At 34.5% G+C, this 21,741-nt stretch overlaps 2 protein-coding genes across 3 annotated transcripts; both read right to left on the minus strand.

The window, feature by feature from the left end:
• Nucleotides 1–385: 385 nt before the first annotated feature.
• On the minus strand, nucleotides 386–17,045 carry LOC106670260 (dyslexia-associated protein KIAA0319-like protein). Of its 2 annotated transcripts, XM_014400438.2 has the most exons (15): nucleotides 16,398–17,044; nucleotides 11,674–11,807; nucleotides 11,432–11,604; nucleotides 9,358–9,431; nucleotides 9,151–9,289; nucleotides 7,162–7,347; nucleotides 6,493–7,095; nucleotides 6,323–6,434; nucleotides 4,576–4,724; nucleotides 4,301–4,491; nucleotides 3,889–3,988; nucleotides 3,519–3,830; nucleotides 3,321–3,422; nucleotides 2,053–2,211; nucleotides 386–600 (listed from the first exon to the last, which is right to left on the minus strand). In XM_014400438.2, the coding sequence occupies exons 1-15, from the start codon at nucleotides 16,647–16,649 to the stop codon at nucleotides 461–463; spliced, it is 2,826 nt and encodes a 941-aa protein (XP_014255924.1). In that variant the 5' UTR covers nucleotides 16,650–17,044; the 3' UTR covers nucleotides 386–460. The 2 variants fall into 2 exon arrangements, with proteins under 2 accessions (XP_014255924.1, XP_024084627.1); XM_024228859.1 differs by lacking the exon at nucleotides 2,053–2,211 and having other exon boundaries at nucleotides 16,398–17,045.
• Nucleotides 17,046–19,646: 2,601 nt separating this feature from the next.
• Nucleotides 19,647–21,471, minus strand: LOC106670291 (beclin 1-associated autophagy-related key regulator). Its single transcript, XM_014400480.2, has one exon. The coding sequence runs from the start codon at nucleotides 21,189–21,191 to the stop codon at nucleotides 19,800–19,802; it is 1,392 nt and encodes a 463-aa protein (XP_014255966.1). The 5' UTR covers nucleotides 21,192–21,471; the 3' UTR covers nucleotides 19,647–19,799.
• Between the last annotated feature and the right edge of the window lie 270 nt (nucleotides 21,472–21,741).

Raw genomic sequence — 21,741 nt, forward strand, 5'->3', positions numbered from 1 at the left:
TTTTTTCAAATAAAACATTGCTAAGGGATAAAAAATGTGGGAATTTACACTGTTATAAGTTAAAATAAAAATGTTTTCTTTGATCAATATTTGCAAAAAAATAACTTGCTGTATTGTTTTTGTTTTCCTATTAATTACTAAAAGTTATAATTTTTTAAATTATCTAAATAAAACCCTAAATGGCCTTTATCATCACATTTAATAATAATTTGGGAAAAAACTACATTGATTATCTGTTCCCCTCAATTTCTTTCAAGAGTAATTTTTTGCAAATTTAATACTGAAAAAATAAAGTAAAATAAATAAACACAAAAATGTTGACACATTAAGATTTAAATTAACAGTATTCAACAAAATTATTTTATAAAAACCTACAAATCAAAAATTGTTACCTTAAAAACGATATATTTTATCCATTTATTATAGATCACCAATACAAATACTTTATAAATTGATCTCATTAAATTACTTTAACCCTGCGATCTGGTTTGTATCCATTTCTAGAGACCTTTGTGCCGTTGGATTTGCTGTTTCTGTTGTTTTCGAAGAGAACGTCTGAATCTGTGTCACTGTCCGAAATCACTACTTTCCCCAAGGGATCTATTAATAAGAAAACAATAAAATTATCTAGTACACAATAAAATAAAATTGATTTTAATTTAGTTTTAATTCATAAAATGCAGGTAAATTTTTATCTCCTACAAGCAATCTGTTTTGTAACATTCATATTTTATTAAAAACTTTCATTAATTTATTTCTACTTTTAAGTGAATATTTATATATTTTATTTTGTTATGGAATAAAGTAAATTGAACACCACCTTGATATTTAAGCTGGAAGACTGTAAAATGAATGACTTTCCAAGGGCATGAAAGTACATCTTATTAACATAAGAGTAATAAAAAAGATACATAAGAGAAAAACATTTGCCAATTCAAGTATTGGGTGTGTGCATTTTTTTCCAGTTCAGAAAAAAGTACCGATTTCAACTCGTAAATTTATTTTATTTTTAATCCGGAACATAATTTCCTTCATTTTCTATACCATACTGTCAAAGTTCTGGTTGTAGAAATGCCTTTTTGTAAAGTCTGATGTCTAAGATGAGAAGAAATCTGTAAATCCGTTTTCATTCAAAAATTCTGTTGCCAGCCTAACTCAGCAGTTTTACTCTGAATGAGTGCAGCTGGGTGAAGCCTGGTGTTGTCATGGTGAAACTCATTCACCAGGGTTGGATTTTTTCTTTCAACACTGCCCCAAGATGCACAAGCTGAGTACAGTATACCATAAGGGTTTGGTTGTGTTGTAACGGTTCGTCAAATATCCCCTCAAACAGACAATAGGACCTTACGAAGTTGCAATCTCGCTCTGAACGTTGACGGTGGCATTTCCTTCTTTTAGCAATTGGTCTTTCAATGTCTAACATTTTTGTAACGGACCCATTTTTCATCCCCAGAGAGCAAATAGAAAATAAACTCTTTCGATTTATTCCTATTCAGGTGGAAAACAACTTGTTCCTGAAGGTTCAGGTTAAATTTCACAGCTTAACCCAGAGATTGGATTCTTTCTTCTATTGTGCAATGTACCTAAAATCTCTCTGATAGCTCTGGTACAGTTAATTTGTACTCATCCTTCAATGCCACTAATAAATTGTCGTTTTTAAGCTTGTTAGATCATCCATCTTTGATTCATCTCGCTCCATTACAAAAACATCAGAACCACTGTTGACATACACGTTCAGTTACTAGGTTATCACCGTAAATTCCACATAAATTTCAACAGACATCCACTCGAGGTCGAGGACATATAGCAAGCAATGCCTCAAATAACTTTTATGTGCTTCCATGTCGTATGCATCGCAGTTTATTCTAGATTTGTGTGATCTACTATCCCTTTCTTAACAATCTTTTTCAATAATATTTTCTCATCTAGAGCTGACGGGATTGGTAATAAAGGATCACCTTTAGTGAAAGTTGAAATTTGAAAAAAAAAAAAAAAGTATGCCCACACTCAATATAATTCAAACCCACACCCTAAATTATGATTAGAACTTACTTCTTATTTGTTCAGTACTTTCTAAGAGAGCGTATCTTGTTTTGTCTTTGGGAGACGTATGGCAAAGCCTGAAACACAGGCAGACTACTCCCCAAATGGCACTTATGGTGAGGAGGGCCAGGCACAACAGACCGATAGCGACATACAATATACTCCATCCTGAAAATTTTGAAAGTTTTCCCTCAAAAATGTATTGGCTTGAGGCCTCAGATAGCGATCTGCCCACCAAGCAGAACGCAGGCAGGTGTAGGGTGATTCAGTTTTGGAATATTTTATTAATTTGTCAATTACATAAATCAATGTAAATAGATAAGTTATAACAAAGTACAATTTATTTATTGTAATGTTAATGACTGTGTTTTTGGAATGAAGAATAATTGTGAATGATATTGAAAAAGTACAAAATTAATTTGAACAGCAAGGACTCATCCCAACGAATACACAGAATTTCTTTTTTCCCCGTATATTTGTTGTTTTTGAAACAACTGGGGGCCGTTGACAAGGTTGACAGACAAGCTTTTTGAAGATTATGTTTTGTGATCTATTTTTCATTGCCTGTTACTAATCTATAAAGAAATGGGTCATAAGAATGGCAAAAGTGGAGTGAACAGCACCAAATTCCTTTCGCTGAGGTCATGTGGGCATGTTGTGCACTTTTAAACAAACCCAAATCTTTGGATGTAGTGTGCAACAGTTGTATTTAACATATCTCCTAATTCTTGTCAAAAAGGGATTTTCTTCTAGCCTATGCCTCAATATGTCCTCGTCAACCTCAGAAGGACACCCACTGTGCGCATCATCTTCAAGAACAAAAATTTCTTTCTCTAAATCCAACAAGCCACTGTTGGACTTTACGAACATTTACAACATTAGTATCAATCATTGCACACAAATTTTAAGTTACAGCAGATGCATTGTTCCCTTTTTGGAATACATAAAGTAAACAATGCCTTAAATGTGTTTCATCCAAAAACAGGATAACTTATTAAATTATTCTGAGACAAAAAAATCGAAAACAGAAAGTGAGGCGAAATAAAGCCTTTTAATTTAGGGATTAAACAAGCACATTTACATTAAAAAATGTAAATATTGAGCTAATTAATTATATCAATAACGACATTACTTTCTTGCCAAACTAATACTATATAGCATTTTGGAATGAATAATTTTTATATGGAAGATGAGTTTTATTACATGCTCTCACGGGCAGATCGCTTTCAGTTTAATGAGTTCTTTAAAAATTAGTTGAAATAATAATAGATACCAACCACAGTTAGATTCACCATCCCCCAGATATTTTCTAACCATGTCTTGCATCCAAAATGATTCACAAAAGCAGACTCTTGTTTCTTGATCGCAGACACCATGCCCTAAAGGAAAACGATGATAGAATTATTAATAAACTTCTTTATTAGATTATTTCCCACTGGGGGTCTCAATGTCATCACAATAATTGAAATACTTGCCTGAACAGTTATTTTGACAGACTGTGGTCCTAATATCGACGACGGACAGTTGTAAAAGGAAAGAATCCTGTGCCAGTTTGTTCTTTAAAGTGTGAACGACTTGAGGCCCCGGCACCGAGCCAGATGGACTTGAGACGTAAAAGACTAGTTTGGCTCGATTACTCGTATCTGGCTTTAAGTCCCTGACAACAAGCTGAGAGGCGTCACGGAGCAACATGCCAAGCTTTAAAAGCACGGAATCTCGTTGAGTCTGTGTCAGTTTGCTTGCTTCGATGTTTAAAGTGAGTTCGATCAAATTCAAAATTTCAGGATCTAAAATTACAAAACAATAATATGTGTCATTAGGAAGAGAGTATGAATAACATCTCACCTTGCTTTATTATAATTGAAACAGTATCCTCGGCCCATTCTCCTTGGTCATCAGTGACTCTCAAGCGAAACTCATATCTTCCGGCAACAACATTTGTAACCTGATAAATTAATTACAAGTTTAAACATAGTTTAATTACATAAATGAAATATTTTCTCGTTCATACAATTTCTACTTGTTTTCAACAGCCTAACACAAATAATTAATAATATAAGAATAATATCAATACTTCAATTGCTGAAGTGAAATTTAAAAAGAAATGAAGAAAATCAAATAAATTTTTCAAATTGTTTAATCATTTAAATGACCAGATTTATTTTATTTTGTTGATATTTTTCAGTTTCGGGCTACTTTGAATATATGTGTTCCAGCTGAAATAATGCATTTGAAAACAAAGGTCATTTCTCCATACCATAAGAACAGGAGTCGTATCAGATTGGTCAATTATTGTTCCCATGGCGAGGCTTGTCAATTCTCTCGTCCACTGCCATTTTGCTATACCGAGATCATCGGAGGACTGCGATCCATTTACGATTAAGACTCCGATTGGCAATGTGAGCGTCTGGTCCCCTCCTGCATTAGCCTTCGGTGGCACATTTTTGTCTAAAATAAAAACGTATTTTTTTTTTTTTATTTTTTTTTATTTTAAGAAATAAACAAATAATGATAATAAATAAGTCAGCTCACTTTGAGTAACGGACACAGTGACTCGGTCTGAAACTGAATTTTCATTGCCATCAATCACAGTCAATTGAAAGACGTAGTCGCCTTTTGTTAAGCCTGTCACATTTGTTACTGATGAATTTGATGATAAAAACACAGCTTTCCTAGGTCCACTAATACAAAAAATAATTATTTAAACTCCAATTCCAAAATTAAAATATCACATAACATGAAAATTAATTATTATATTTTTAAAATAAAGATAAACAATATTGCAATTCAATAATAAATACTGTAAAAATTAATAACAAGTAAAAGTGTTATTTTATGTTTTTTTCTCCAGTTTTTATGCCCATAAGTCATAAGTAGAGCCCAAATTTTTATGCAATAAAAATATTAAAATATGTAGGAAGAATGTCAGACATCACCTGACTAATAATTTAACTTTTTTTAAATTAGACATATTTCCTTGGTCCAGTACATATTCATTTTGAAAGGAATTAGAACAGAAAAATTTCAGTCTCACAAAAACATAATAAATAATTAAGCCTAATTTAGTTCTAATTAAAATGACAATGATATACATTTCAAAGTTAGTTTCTGTAAAGCCATAGCATTTTTCACTTTAAAAAAAAAAATTGTATGAATGTACCTCAAAAAAGACTTTTCTACATCAAAAGAGGTTAGGTGATGAGAGCATATTAGTAGGACCTTTTTTTTAAAGAGAGTTTGCATCTATGAAGTTATATGCACCCTTGGGATGCTGGTGTTTCAAGTTTGAATGCAGAGCCGCTGGATTTGAACCTGGGACTTTACTTAAAACAGCTGGATCTTTGATTCTCTGCATAACAACTTAATCGTTTTTCATTTAAGCTTTCATTTTCCTGAAATCAGCCAATCTGGTATTTGTATAAGGATGCTTTTTTAATATAATTAGTAATAGTAATATAATTCCTGCATCGCCGAGGATTTGAATAAGTTCTCTTTTGAGTTGATTGAGTTGAAAGGAAAAATCCAGCATCCATCCACCTAATATTTTAAAAATTGGTTCCCACTTTCGGCATTTTTATAGATTTACTAGGTTGAAATACAAAAGACTGACACTATTTTTAAGTTTCAAATAGTCCCTATTTTCACAATCAGAAAAATCTTCAAATTCAGAAAAATTATTTTTTCAGGAAAGGCATAAAAACTTTTCCCAGAAGTTGGAAATGGGAGGCCTCAAATAAGATGCTGATTATTTAAAGATAATTATATCCTGTTAGTTTGCTCACATCTTTATTTCTGGAAAGTTAACTGGACTAAATCAAATTTTAAGCTATTGTCTTTTTCCTTTCATGTTGCCTGCCTGCATTCTTAGTTGCCTATTTTATCTTTATTTTTTGTCAAAAAATGCAATATTTTGAAAATATGCAAAAACATAATAAAATTGTGAACCATTGTACCACAAAGAAAAAATGCAACAGCATACAAGTCTGAACTCTAATAAGGCACTCAGTTCACACATTTGAGGTACATAAAAAAATCAACTTACATCTTAAACCTAAAATTGGAATTAATGTCCTATTGATGTGATTAAAAATTTTCATTATCTGCCATTTGCATTATTTATGCCAACACAAAACTATTTATTGTTTTGTTCCATGGTGAATTAGAAGAAAAACAATATTATGATTTATGTTTTTTTTTTTTTTTCAAAAGAAATCAGGAAAGGAAAAAGAAATAAGCAATTACAATTGTAATTCAAATATAAAACAAAGGAAAAAAGTACCTTATCTGTTCCCATTTCCAGTGATCAATGCCTATGTCGTCTGTACTTTCTGATCCATTAAGTATGGTCCATGTTTGTGGCAGTGCAATAGTCGCATTTGAACCTGCATGAGCTACAAAACCACTGAACAGTAGCATCATATTATCTTGAGAAAAAATATATTTTTTTACCTATTGGAGGTTTGTTGGTAGGAGGCTTTACAAACACCCTTACATCACTAGACGAAGACTGGCCCGAGTCGTCAGTTACCTTAAGTGTAAAAGTGTACATTCCTTCTCCTAAGTGTGAAAGTTGAAGATACGGAGTGTGCGTGTTCTGCATATCAACGGCGTTGTCTTGTTCACCTGAGCTTTTCGTCCATTCCCACGATACAATCCCTTTGTCATCAGAACTAAGATTGCCATTGAGTGTAACGTTGTTTTTAGGCAGGTATAGAATGACTGAAGGACCGGCATTAGCTTCAGGTGGGTAATCAGGCACTTGCAATACCGTTATATTTGCCAAGGTCGAATTGGTCGCACCGTCTGTATCCGTAAGAGTCAGCCTAAAAGTATAATTGCCAGCCTTGTGTAAATCTTTTAATTGGAGAGTCTGTGTATCGGAAAGGTTAGGCTGGTAGCCCAACGGCCCTTGCTGTAATTCCCAATGGAACTTAGTGATGCCGTTGTCATCTTTACTTGAACTGGCATCAAGTACTGCTCGTGAATTCGGTAACTTGACTATCTGATGTGCTGGAAGAACTATAGCCACTGGAGGCTTATTTTCTCGCTTCTCTACGTTATGAAAGATAATGAAATTTTTTAAGTATGAATTTGTTATTAGTTGAAATTAATACTTACGTGGTAAAACGGTAACGTTAGCCTCAGTCTCCCCGTAAGCTCCTGTGCCTGTGACACTGACTTTAAACACGTACAGACCTTCGGTCAATTGGCTCAATTTTAATGTCGCGCCTTGGTTTTCACTCACGGTCCCTTCACTGCCATGTGGATGCGAGAGTAATTTCCAATTATATGTGTAAGGTTTACCTAAAATTTGCCAAGTTTTGAAAGAGGAAGTGAAGTGAATAAGCAAGCGTGAACATAATATGCCCATTGATCTTGAAAAATTAAAAATCGTTGAAAATCACTCATAAATAATTTTATTTTAAAACCACATTTTAATTAAACATAGTGAATTTCTTTGTAAAATATACACTCAAAAACAAAAACCAGACACTTATTTTGTTATTTCTTCCACAATTCAGGTATTTTTATCGTTTTATGAATTACAACATACTTATCTTAATGTAAACCAAAGTTAACAAGATGACAAATTTATGAGATTTAATAAAAATTATTTAATCATTATGGTTTGAAAGAAAATTCACCAAAATACTGGAAAATCATTTAGTAATAGATTAAAATTTAATTAACAATTTATTACAGATTTTGCTCTTAATAATGTGTATTACCTCTTCTGGCCTTGTGGGGCCCCTCAAGTCTCCTAGTAATCGAGTAAATAAGTGATCGGCATTAATCTTGAGAAACTGAATCTCATTCTTATTCTTCAAAAAAAGCGGTTTGAAGCTTGTGGAGGCGGTAAACAATTTCTAACTGTCTCATTATCAAGCCCATATTGTTCTATGGGTTCATGTCAGGAGAATGAACTGGCCAATTCATTGTGGTTACCCTACATCCTCCAAATAATGGATGATAACTCAAACTACATGTGGTCACGTATATTATCGTGCATTAACACACAGTCCCCAATAAATAGAGCTAGTGGGACCACAGCTTCCGGAATCACCTAACTTAGTACAGTCAAATGATTCATTCTGTATGATAATCGGCTCATTCAAGATAATCAGGGCATGGGCGTTGATTCCACATCATATCATAACTGACTGTCTTTAAAAAGGCTCTGACTCAAGCATGGTAAATGAAGCAAAGCCTTCTCCACAAAAAGACCCGGTCATCTGATTGCCACAAGCGAAACTGGCACTCATTTGTAAGGGAATAGTCCTCCATTGTTCCAAGTGTCCAAAATTGATGCTGATTTGCGAGTAGTAACCTGATGTGGTACGTCTAGAGATTCTCATAAAGCCTTCTCATGACTGTTTTAAAGCTCACCCTTACATTACGAACAGTTTGGATTTGACTACCTATCAAGGAAGCCATTAAATGAAGGTTCCATAGTGCAGTAAGAACAATAAAACAATCGTCTCTAATGTCATACATCGCAGTCGACCACTACCTTCTCTTTGACTGAGACTTCTATTGACCCTAAACTGCTGTATACCATCGTAGTGCACAGCATACCCAGGATTTGGGCTATGTCCATCTTTGGCCAAAGCATCTGCTCGGGCCAGATCTCGACTTAAAACCTAAACGACATGCTTTCTAAACAAATCAATACATAATTTTTTCCCTCAAATTTTTTGTTTTATCAAAGAAAAAAATTACAAAAAACAATTCACTCAACAAGTTGGCTCTGGAAAAGATGAAATTGAACTGATTTTCTTTATTTTTAATCTAAATTTAAAGAGTGTAACATGATTATTAACACTCTATAAAGGTAAACAATAAGTTATTAATGCTGTTTTTACATTTTAAGTCAACTATTAATCTTTATACCTAGTTAATATGAAAAATAAATGCAAGTGTTTTTTTTTGTTGTTTTTTTTTTGGGGGGGGGGTTCCTTTTAGGGTATAAGATTTTAAACATATACAAGAAGAGTGTTTTATATTTAAAACGGACTGACTGTTAATTGTGATTTTTTTTAAGTATACAATTATACATTTTTTAATTAATCTACGTTTACAAGTTTATAATAACGTTTATATAATTACCAGGGTTCTCTGCTGGCACTGGGTAAGCTGACAGTTTGACTTCATTATCAGGAAGACGGACTTTTTTAGAAATTACTGTCACCATTATTTTCTTAGGTGGATTAGGAGTCGATTCCTTTGCATCAATACTTTCCACATGCTGTAACAATCAGTTATAGTAAAATGTATTAGAAAAATGTCAAAGTGTCGTTTAGAGTATTATATCACCTTGGGCACATTTTCCAAATTGACTGAAGCCGATGTCGGAAGATTTGGTAAACCAGTCATATTCTTTCTCACTACTATGCACAAAGAAACAATTGTAAATTAGATGAATCTAGTAGGAAAGATTATATATTATACATTTATTTATGTTTATTCCAGCTCATACAGGAATGTTCCCACAAAGGAGCAGTCAACACCAATTACAATGCACATATCATACAATGGTAATATTTAGTGACCGTTAATCCTACAGCACTGGCTACCCACCATTTTAAACACCAACACAATTTTGATTTCAATAATCCAAAAATATTAAAGACAGAACAAAACGAACATAAACGTAACTTTTGACTTTTTTCAACAACAGAGGTAAACACAGCATCAATTAAAGGACTGGCATAATGTAAACTCAGCTACAGCTATGCTAATATCATAAATCAAATTCAATATCAATAACATACATATTATCATCACATCACACAAAACATATATAAAACAATCATCGCATTCCACACTTCAAACATTTCTACATAGTCTAAATCTCCAATATCTCTCCTTTCCCTAATAATCCCATCTATAATAATCCTGAAAGACTAATCAGGCCCGAATGACAAATCATTACCCCTTTTTTTCCCATTGTCAGCCCCTTTCACCTCAAAGAAGCCGACTCCTCGTAGAAAAATGAATTTCTATCCCTACTTCCTTCCCCTCTCCTTCAAAACCAAACATATATAAATAAAGAAAACAATATATCACTAACTCTTGCAGCACACAACAGTGATCCATCTACATAGAAAACACACACTTTGAGTGAGTGCAAATACTTCGATTAAACCTAAAATTCTATACTGTGTACATCATTGTATAAATTCATAGTCATATCTTATATATATTTGTATAATTTAAACAATATTATAAAGCCCTGAAGATGATCTCAATAAAGATCAAAACGTTGGCATGACAAAGAAAATGTTTTTCTAAACCTACCTAAAAGCCGAAAAGCCTAAAAGCCAAGCTTACAATCAACACAGTTGTACAATTCCCTCAGAGCCAGTCAACCTGATATCCTCACCTGAAAGGCATGAAACCCATGAAAAAACAAATCATCACACCCAAATGCATTGAAAATTACGGAAGCCACACCATTGGGGAGGGCAACCCATATTTCAACCTATCTTTCAAATGTCTTTTGAAGTGTTTAAACCTAAATGTGTAATATTTAGTGACTGTTAATTACTAATTATTTAAAGATCGTGAGATGCTGTCTGGTAAAACTTTCTATGTGTCCATCATTTTATAAATTCATAGTTATATCCTATATGCATTTGTATAATTTAAACAATGTTTATAAACTCCAGGCCCTGAAGATGATCGCAATAAAAATCAAAACATTGGCAAGATAAAGAAAATGTTTTTCTAACCTACATCGTTATACATTTTCAACAAAAGGTAACACAAGCCAAGAGTCTATATTTAATGGTATTTAGCCCAAAACTATCAAGCAAAACACAATATAAATCCCCATCTTAAAAAACATGCTCTATGAAAATACCTGATAAAGCTCTGAGCATTCTTCAGTCTGTCAACATCAATCAAATTGCAAGTACCATAAACAATTTATTCATACTCAATATGCTAAGGATTGAAACAAAATTATAGCAAATGAGTCGCTAAAATCACCAGTAAGTCGTCCTTTTAATAAGACACAAGTTCCTAATATGCTTGGAGATCTCAGCATCAATATAATCACAGAAGTTGCATTGACTGTTAAAAATTACCCCGAGATCTAGTATCTTAAATTTTTCCTCCACCTGCTTACCCTCAATAGAATAAAAAGTTTATCCTGTTCAAAAAACAAATAACTTTGCACTTTTCCTAATTCACCCTAAGCATGTTGCGATCCAATCAACAAATGCATCAAGATCATCCTCAATGGCAGTACAATCTGACTCGAGACGTACAGCATTAAACAGCTTTAAATCATCAGCCAATAGAAATACAGAACTATTCCTGACAACGCTGGTAACATAATTAAAAAAAAAAAAGTATAGAAAAAAAATTGAATATGAAAACTTACATGCAACACAGATAGTATCCATGTTTCGTTCAAAACCATCTTTGCATTCACAGACATTTGTTTGGGCAATTTGTGATGGAACACAATGTTCATTGATCCCGCAGGTTTCTGGCTCCATCAGGTCGCACTGCTTAATAGAATCAGTCTCAGAGCCAACGGCAATCATATCTTCACTGAAATACATACACTTTTATAGTACAAATTCAATTTGAGCATTTAGGTTAAAAAAAATTATGTTTTACTTTTCCCCATTTTCTGAGAAGTCTTCTTGGAATTCAACAGAAACCGGTCGAACGATGACCATTTTCACATGATCTCCGTATTTCGACTCCTGCCGCATGACAGGTTGACATAATTCATCATTTTCACATTCTATCTGTAAAGCGGACGAATAACATTATATTTCGCTTAAAAAATTAAGCTTTTTTTAAGGTAATTTAGCAATTTTGGTTACTTAAAGGGTCAATATTTATACATTTTACATCATCTTACGTACCAACATGATTATATTACTGCGTGTAAATGTAGAGCTGTAAATTCTTTACAGATATTTACGTTTACTTTTCATTGAATATATTTTTTAACAATCTGATATACTAATAGCTGCAATATGTACACGAAGGTCCATGATTCTGTCCATTGATTTTAATAACATATGAGAAAGAAGGCATTTTTTTATAACTGTATGTTATAATACATTATGTTATGTTTGGATATATATTTACAACTCACATTGACACAGTAAATGTCTTGAAGGGAATTAACAACCTTTGCTGCTCCCCAACTTTACTCAAGGGCTAGTCCTTGGCAAGGAGTTCCCGGGAGCCATCTCTGTTTTAATCGTCTGACAGGATTATGTTGGACTTGGAAATGGGCTAATGGGTTGGGGTGTGGAGAGTTTTTTATGGACCTAGAAAATTTGGTGGGGATTAATTTATTTACAAAGGATATTTGGAGATCGTTGTGGAGGGTGGTATTAGAAACATAATAGGGAGCATTGGCTGATTCTGAAGACTTTGCATTGGAAGGATTGAACTCTTTTGATATTAGTAGGTTCAGCGGCATATCCCAGTCCTAATGTCCAAATTGGATTTAGTAATGTTTTACAGTGTCAGTATGTTTTTTCTCGACATGTTAGATTTGCGTCCAAGTACTTTATAGAATAGTACAAAACATTTGTTCATTTCCTGTCTTTTTAGTTGTATATGTCAGTTCCAGGTTAAACACAAATCAAGATAGAGCAGACGATGGCTATGCAGTCAGTTTTAAGAATAGAAATATTGTTGAGGGATTTTGTATGAAAGGTTTTACTTCGGAGGGTAAATGTAACATGGGTGAATTTGTTTTTGTTAATGTTTATCCTCAATTTGGCGTCTGACATGTGCCTGGAGCTCCTCGCAAGCAATTGTAAGATCGGGATTAGAGAAAAGCACAGCTGGGTCATCGGCAAAGGATGCACGGAAGGATAGAGGGTGTAGCTGAGATGTCTGAGATGTAGGGGACGTACACTGGTCTGAGCACACTGCCCTGTGGCACTCCCACTCCCATAAGTAGTAATCAGAGTAGTCTGATCATTGGTGAACTCAGAAAAATCGTCCTGTGAGATAGGAGTGAAGGATTAGGTATAAGGTGTTTAGAAGGACACACTTCAGTATGTACAGGAGACCCTCAGATACAGTTGAACACTTGTGACCATCTAGAAAGGCCCCGTACAATATTCTTTTCGCACATATGATGTGGATATGTGCTCTTCAAAGCAAAGCACATATTGGGTTGTGGAGTGTTGAGAGCGAATATCGGTAGTCTGGGAGAGGATTGAAAGAGCAGGTTTAGGGATCAATTGATAAATTTAGGAGGATCTTTAAAATATTTTTGAGAACAGAGTGAGGAAGCTAATTATTCAGTAGGAAGAGGCATGGATGGGTTTCCTGGTTTAGGAAAAAGGAAGATGTTCAAATAGTTCCAGAGCAAAGGGAAGTGTGTATTGTGATGTATAGTATTGTATGGGAAGATTTATGTAAGGAAGATTATGGCTTTTTCTAGCGAATTCGCAGAAGATTCAGAAAGTGATAAGGTCAAAGCCAGGACATTTACCATTTGGCAACTGAGTAAGGATACATTGTCTTCAGAAGGAGTGACCCTTTTGAGAGGAGGATATTCACAAATGTTACCGGGAGGTATGAGTCTCACTAACATATTGGGGAAAAATATTAGCTTTTTCAAGATCAGACATGAACCACGTTCCATCATTGTAATGGAGGGGAGAGGATTTTTTTTTTTTTTTGTATAGGTCCAGGGCAATCCATTGGACGTTGCGAGACATGGTAGGTACAAATGGAAAGTTGAATTGCGGAAGGATTGTGTCAACAAAAATTTTCGTCTTTTATAATTATTAAATTTTTAACCTTTTCTCATGGGTAAAAACACAAACAGACCAATTTCTAGACAAAACACCTAATGGTTTTATTTGTGAATAATCTGGATCTCGGTCTGGATGAAATAACAAATTGAATTGTTACTGCCAAACTTTTGACCTAGAGATCCAGATTATTTGTGTGATTATTCATGTCTTTTTCTTATTTAAAAAAAAAAATAGTCTCAAGTCATCCAAGATTTATCTATTTTTCCATCTATTTATCCATCAGAATCTAAGTTTATTTGCTTATTAAAAATACACTGATGGACAAAATGATTGACCACCTTAAATTAGAATGTATTTAAGTTCATTCATATTTTGCAACCAAAAATAGGTTTGGTTGTAAAAATAAGACATTTAAAAAGAAAATGTTTATTACCTAATTCTAAAACACAACTACTGAGTTTTAAAAAATCAAAAACATAAAAATATTTTTTTAAAACCTTTTTGTATCCATTAATACAGAGTATTTCCACCCCTGGCTCGAATTACATCTATTAAATGCCTTTGCATTTCTCAGACGAGATTTCTGATAAAATCTTGAACTCTTTTGCATTCATCAAGAACAGCAGTTTCCGACTCTTCTAGCATGTAAAGACCAGGGCTTCGCCGTCGAACTCATTGCTTAAATTGGTCCCTAATGTGATTGGGTTCAAACCTGGACTTCGAGCTGGCCACACCAAGCACACAATTCCAACCTCATTCAGGTAGTCATACACAATACGTGCTCTATGGGGCTTGGCATTATCCTGCATTAGCGATATCCTCTCACCGATGTGGGAGGGGGGCAAACGGCACTACATTTTCTTCAATTATGCCTTGCAATTAATCTGTGAAGTTAGAGATTTTCGTCGAACAACAACCAGTTCAGTGCGGGCGTCCAAGGAAATGCTACTTCAGAACACCAATGATACACATGGAACCACCTGAGGAACTATACAACATGGGGCATACCTTTTCTTGACATCTCTATATGAAATTATGCCCATTTGAAGATTTTAGGCTAACTAACATCTCATCAGAAAAGAGAACTCACCCCCTAATCTTCCAATGTCCAATTCATACGTTCCCATGCAAACAGCCTGGCCATTTTTGAGCTGTGGTAAAAAGAGGTCCACGGCCCGAGCGCCAGGCCCTGAGGTTATTTTCATTGAGCCTTCTTCTTACAGTCCTGAAGGAAATCAAAACATTTCAGAATTGTCTTATCGGATTTCATATCTAATTTCCCATAATGCTGCAATTTTGTGAAGCCTGATGACCGTTGAATCTATCATCTCTTTCATCTATGGACAAAGCCTTCTAGTGTGAAGCCCTGTTTTTCTGATGCGCCAAAGAACCCTTCCTTTTTAAAATTTTCACTCAGCCTCCTTCTGACTTCACATTGGCTGTATCCTTCTCCTAAGAATTGTATGAACCTAACACTGTCATACTTACTCAAATGCCTGACTGGAGCCATTGAAAAAGGTTTGAGAATAAGAAAAATTTAAATGAAATCAATGAAGGAAAAAGATTAACAGATTACTGAAAGTGATCTTTAGAGCTATGAACCCAAGTTTCGACCAAAGCATTTAACATGGTGGTTTTTTTTCACAGCTGACAGGTGCTGCAGTTTCATTAGCAGCATCGTGTCAGTTACTTCAAAGAACCGACCAGTCTCATTCAAGCCGTTTTCCTATATTGTCAATTATTATAGTGCGCTATATTCCATTAGTGTTTATGCAATGATGAATGAAAAACAAGTGCTTCTGCTGTCCCTGCTATATTGTCAATAGAAAAAAAAAAGATTCCTTCCTCTAAGAATGTTATGACCCTGACTCTGTCATACTCACTCAAATGCTGGAGCCATTGAAATAGGTTTAAGAATAAGAATAATATTAAATGAAATGAACAAAGGAAAAAGATTAACTGAAACTTTAACTGAACTTTAGGTGCAGCAAAATGCTAATTTTTATGTAAATGGAATTAAACAGTACAAAAGTAAACCAAGGAAGTAAACAAAGCATTATTTACTGTTTATATAGTGACTACAGTAGCTCCTAATTACCTGTAACTACTGTGGAAAGATAATGAATTTAATTGTAAACAAATAATTTAGTAGTGTGTTAAATTTGTCCATCAGTGTAATTATATCCAATATAAAAAAGTTATCAGCCTACAATTATAATCATATAATAAAAGACAATCAGGGATGAGGCCAATCGGAAAGAAAACAATCAGTTCCTTTGTTGAGCTTTGACCAAATTAATTTTTAATTTAAAAGATTAACAAACGAAATCAAATATTGAGTTATTACAGCACCAGAAAGTTTAAAAGTCCTGATGAAAGAGATATATTCCTCAAAAGCTCGACGGAGGAACCTAGCAGTTTCAGGGATATGCCTGATCATCTTTTAATATAAAATGAAAAAAACATATTGTATTCAACCAAAAATAAAATTGCTCTAATCAATCATAAATAATTCAAATTCTACACATTAATATCAAAATTAAAGAACTTGGCAATTCGACATTTCATCCGTGTCGGATTTTAATTAACTGAAGTATTTTCTACCTTGAAGCAAGTGGTGTTGTACATGAAGACGACATTGCAGGACTTGTCTTTGCAGCATAGCTCAGTGCAAGACTTTATGTCCAACATCGTGCCGGCTTTGGTGTACTTGCCAGCCGCTTTGTTGCCCTTCGGCACAAAGCCGACAAGCACTTTGTCGAAGTACCTCAAGCAGTCCAGGTCGAACTGCGGCTGGCAGAGCGAATCGTGCACGAAGGCAAAGAATAAAAATAAAAATTTAAGCCCGAATTTCATTTTCTTCTCGCGTCAACTAAGTTATCACAAACAAAAATCCTGGGGGGACCGAATTGTTAATCAGTCGTGACATCCTGTAAAAGAAAGGGTGGGAAGCGATAAGATAAACGCATTCCAGCATATGTAAAGCTACACTAAAGCGACATTTATGACCCCCTTTTTTTAATAAGCGATTGTGCAATTTTCGCTCTAAATTGTAAACAATATGTGAAACGTCGAATAGTTTTTATTCTAGCAGATTTACTGTAAACCGAATCAGGATGTCATACATGGTGGAACACGCGTTAATCACAAATTGCTCACTTCACGACACAAATACATTTCATGAAATGTCCTCTTTGGCTCTTTCCTCCTATTAATTTTTATGTATTATTTGTCTCTTGATAAATTTATGTATTTTGATAACAGATAGCGTCTGATAGTGGTGTCACGACTTGATAGCCTCAACAACATCATAGATCGTCATCACACAGATTCATGACGCCACACCAGTTCAGCGGGCTCACCAATTTCTGCAAATTTGAACATAGAAATATATTTTGAAAAAAATGAAGTGTAGAGCTTGGCCCCTTTATTGTGTATAGAGAAATATAAAACAATTCAATTTATAAAAAAATATAATGCAAAAAATATCAATAAACAAAAGTTGTATGATGTTAGCATGATTGGATATGAACGAAGGAGAGAAGTAGATATAAAGGAAAAGTATAAAAGAGAAAAGAAAAACAGAATAGCAACAAGATCGTGTTGAGTTAGTTTGATCAAATCAAGGATTGCTTGCAAAAAAATTGAAAGCTTCACACCTGAAAGTCTGTAGAGGAGTGAGACGACCCCGGGACCTAACAAAATATGCTGTGGAAGGGAATTCCACAGACACCCCCTAGCAACTGTAAATTAATCGTACTTAGATTTGGATGCATGATGCAAGCTTTTTATATTTAAACTATGGTAAGAATTAAAATTGAATTATAATGAATAAGTAAAAGAATATAAAAACTAAATTACAATGTCTACCCTTAATAGTTTTGTATGATAGTATTTTGTGTCCAATATTGGATATTGTAATACTGTGGGAGTCAATACCTTACTACTTACATAAATGCTCTTATGCCAGTGGAAAATTTTTTTTTTTTTTCACTATATATATTAACACAGGTTTAAACTGCAGAAGTCATATCAACAACAGAAAAAACAAAATTGTCAGTGTCAAGTTTGAATGCAGGACCACTGGAATCGAACCCCTTGTTAATGATATTGCAGTTTGTTTTTTCCCCTATGCAGTTTTCTGTGATTGCTGTCAAAATTTTTAAGTGCATTTTGCAGCATTCTCTTATCTCTGTTCAAGACTGGTGCTCCATTAATACAATGGCTCTTACTATAAACAAATGTAAAATAGTTTCATTTCATCATGGTAGCTTCTTTATATCATCTTGATTATAAGTTAGAAGGTGTCAATTTAAAACAGTCTAGTTCCTTCAAAGGTTTTGTTATTCCTTTTTATTCAGATCTAAGATTCAACAACCACATTAGATCTTTAATAAAAACAGGAAATCCATGAAATGAAACATGCATATATGGAGAACCCTTATGAACTCTTTCTTCCAATTACAGGACTTCAAACTCTTTTTATCTTTTACTTTCTTAACTTGCATATCACCCAAGCAACAGATATCTCATTTTTGATAAATTATGCTTTGCCTCAAACAAGATCTTCCTCACATAACAACTAATTTAGTATGGTTAGGGTGGGCATCCAAGGAAATGCCATCCTAGGACATCAATGACCCACCGTGTAATGCCACCTGAGTGACCATTAGTATTTTTCTCCTAAGTGTCTCCTTGAGATTTGAGGCCAACTCTCACCTCATCTGTAAAGAGAACTTGTCCCCAATCTTACATGTTCCCAATTCACATGTTCCTGTGCATATTGAAGCCACATTTTCTATGCTGTATTCTGTGGTAAGAGCCAGATGCCAGGCCCTGAGGTTATTTTTCATTCCGCCTTCTTCTTATGAAAAATATAGTACTGCAGGACATTTCCAACTTGTCTAACCAGATTTCTCATCTAATTTCCCATAATGCTGCAGTTTTGTAGAGCCTGATGGATGAATTTATCATCTCCCTCATCGGTAGACGTAGGTCGACCCTGAATCTGAACCTCTGTATCTTTGAAGCGCCAAAGAAACGTTCCTATTGTAGAGTGATTTACATTCAATCTCCTGGCGACTTCGCATTGGCTGTATCTTTCCTCTGATATACACTGAAAAAAGTAAGCTTTTCAGTAATTAATACGTTTACAAATTTTAAATTGTACACTTTGGATTTTGAATTGATATCATCTCATATCTTACTTTTAAATATATGTATTTTAGGATTTTTTTTATTGCCTTGATTGAAATGTATTAAATTGATTAATATGAAAACAAGTACTTATGTGTATGTACGTATTCTAGATGAACTACTTTTTTTTTGTTTAACAAAAACTTAATTTTTATTAGTAAGTAATACTTCAAATTCTGAAGCGTAGATTTGCTTTCTTCTAGCCATTTCTTTTCTATTAACCCTTCCTTTTTCCTTTCTAAAACTGTAAAAAATAAAAAAAATTAGTAAGGAAAAAAAGCAACTATGCAATTGACTTCTGGGGAAAAAAGGCCCCATCAGTGTGTATGTCGATAAGTTCTCAGTTCTCATCTTATGAATTTTTTTTTTTAAGGAATAGTAAAATGGTAAGTACAAAACAGATGATAAGCTGAAAGGCATCTGGTAGACCAAAACAGCTAGGGTAGGCAGATCAAAGTTTCATCACCCTGTAGACTAAGAAGAAATTTCACAAAAAGGTTGTAGCTATAAGACACGACTTAAATTGCATTTTTTATTGTTCCCATAAAATATAACAACGTCATCTGAATTTGGAAATACAAATAAAAAATATTTTATTTATAGTGTTAATTGTGTGTCTTAATAATTTTTTAATTTAAAATTAATTGTACAACATTCACTTTTGTAAAAATATTGATTTGACAAAAATGTTTGTTTGTAAAATGTATGTTTACATTTGTCAAAATTTTGTGTAACTCAATTATGCAAGTAATTAATATGGAAAATTTATATACATAAAAAGAATGTGATAGTGTGGTAAAAGTCTTTTCGCTACCTATTTGTTGCCCATCCTCTCCATAAAGAAACTATAGAAGCGGCCGTAGAAGTCAAGAGACCTCCTGCGACGCTCGAACTCGACAATTGTTGTGATGCAAGATTTTGAGCGGGACCAGCTTCGACCTCAGGAAGCCCTACGTTCGCCACAGACTCCCACTCGTAGGACAAGTGCTCGCTATCATCTTCGGAGTCTTCAGAATCACTGCATATCTCCAAACCCGGGCGCAGCATTTCCTCGAGCGTCTTCGTCGCCTCAGGATCGATTTCACACGCACCCGTCCTCCCCAACTCTGCGGCTTCAAGCAGCTGCAAGATGTTGCCCAAAGTGCTTTCTGCTTTTAACAGGCTCGGGTTGACGTTTTGCGAAAGGCACAGATGAATGACGTTCCAATTAAGCCTGGCCACCCTCTTCGTGAATTTTTCTTTGCTGAGTTCGCTCGTGCAAAATTCGCTGTAGCACAATTTCGAAGGTAATCTTATATCCAAGTAATAAGCGAGCATATTCACGAGCTGTGTGGTGTAAGTCAGAGCGGCGCTTATGTTATAAGCAGGATTGAAATCTATAGTGTTGGTCGAAGTCGGAACACCGTCTTTATTCGCCGCAACCCAATCGCTGTATGCTGTGTAATCACCGGAACTGGGAAGAGTCGGTGCTACTATACAATGTTGCAATTCAGAAGAAATATTTGTAAAAACCCATTTTCCTTGGACGTAAGCTGTACGACAAGCATCTTCTAATGCGCTTACAGTATCGCTGTCCTCTTCATGGCTGACTGAAGGCTTGACGACCGTTATAGGAAAGATGTATTGCACAAGTTGTTTAATATTCACCTTCCTCAGTCTCATTAGTTTATCTCTGATATTCTTCAAGTTTTCTTCTTGTTCTTTTAAATCGTTGGATCTCTTTTTAACGTAGCCTTTCAACTGGCCGACCCTGTCCTCATACCGGGGCAACCTGATCTTCTTCTCGTTGTTGGTTTCAGTGAGAATTTTTACCTTTTCTTTCTTCTCTGCTATAGTTTCCTTTTTGTCTTGGATCAAACGTTTCAAAAACAGTATACGCTCGTTGTGCGTCTTGATGTCACTTTTCATCCGGGCTATTTTCAAATGCGGAGTCAGTTTTTTCTCGATCGACTGCTGCGCCTTGGCTTTCTCTTGCTTGTACGTCAACAGCTTGAGCTTTTTGTCTATAAAGCTTTCCGAGCAGCGAGAGGAAGAATGTAGGAAATTCCCATTCTTGATGCAGTATTTGCAGTAAAATATCCTTTTCGCTTTACAGCACAATGGGCAATCCTCGGTCGCAAGGACCAATTTGCCATTGTCCTCGCACGATGAGGAAATGTGGAAATCCAAAGGGGCCGCGCTATCTCCCGAACTGCTCGTCATTTTTTGCCAAGTTTTAAAAGCATTTGATTATCAACAGGGTTTAACAAAACCTTTTAAAGGCAACCATATCGATAACTAAATAAATAAATTTTTTAAAAACATCACGCAGTAAAGCAAGACGAATTATTTTTTGTAAAAATGTTTAAACATCAAAATAAGTTCACCGTGCAAACATTCCACAAAAACCATCCAGGTTTGTTTATCATGGAGATGTCAATTCGAAAGCTCGGACCGAGATAACCTGGCTTCAACGTCAGTACCAACTACCAAGTACCAACTGCGAAAGTCGGTCGTGCTTCTCGCCCACCACTTACGAGTGCCGAATGTCGTCATCACGTAATTTCCTCACCCAATTTTTAATAATAATAATAGTATTTATTTTACGGAATTAATCCAATTTACAAAACATTTAAATATAGAAATATCCAATAAATAGCAATAAAATATATTGTATAAAATATAAAATATGTAACAATAAAAATCCAAAGCTAAGAAAACAAAAGGAAGGGAAAAAAAAGCTTAAATATTAAATAATATGTAAAGTAAAAAA

Source organism: Cimex lectularius, unplaced genomic scaffold (genome assembly GCF_000648675.2).
Source record: "Cimex lectularius strain Harlan isolate CLEC.00 unplaced genomic scaffold, Clec_2.1 scaffold327, whole genome shotgun sequence".
NCBI lineage: Eukaryota > Metazoa > Arthropoda > Insecta > Hemiptera > Cimicidae > Cimex > Cimex lectularius.

What these genes read in the sequence shown, in the direction of transcription:
- LOC106670260 (XM_014400438.2), bottom strand. Translation starts at nt 16,649, where the DNA reads ATGAAATTCGGGCTTAAATTTTTATTTTTATTCTTTGCCTTCGTGCAC. An exon ending in CACTGTGTCCGTTACTCAAA is followed by an intron (nt 4,492 to 4,575) that starts GTGAGCTGACTT and finishes TTTTTATTTTAG; the next exon opens with ACAAAAATGTGCCACCGAAG. An exon ending in CTGTCAAAATAACTGTTCAG is followed by an intron (nt 3,423 to 3,518) that starts GCAAGTATTTCA and finishes GTTTTCCTTTAG; the next exon opens with GGCATGGTGTCTGCGATCAA.
- LOC106670291 (XM_014400480.2), bottom strand. Translation starts at nt 21,191, where the DNA reads ATGACGAGCAGTTCGGGAGATAGCGCGGCCCCTTTGGATTTCCACATT.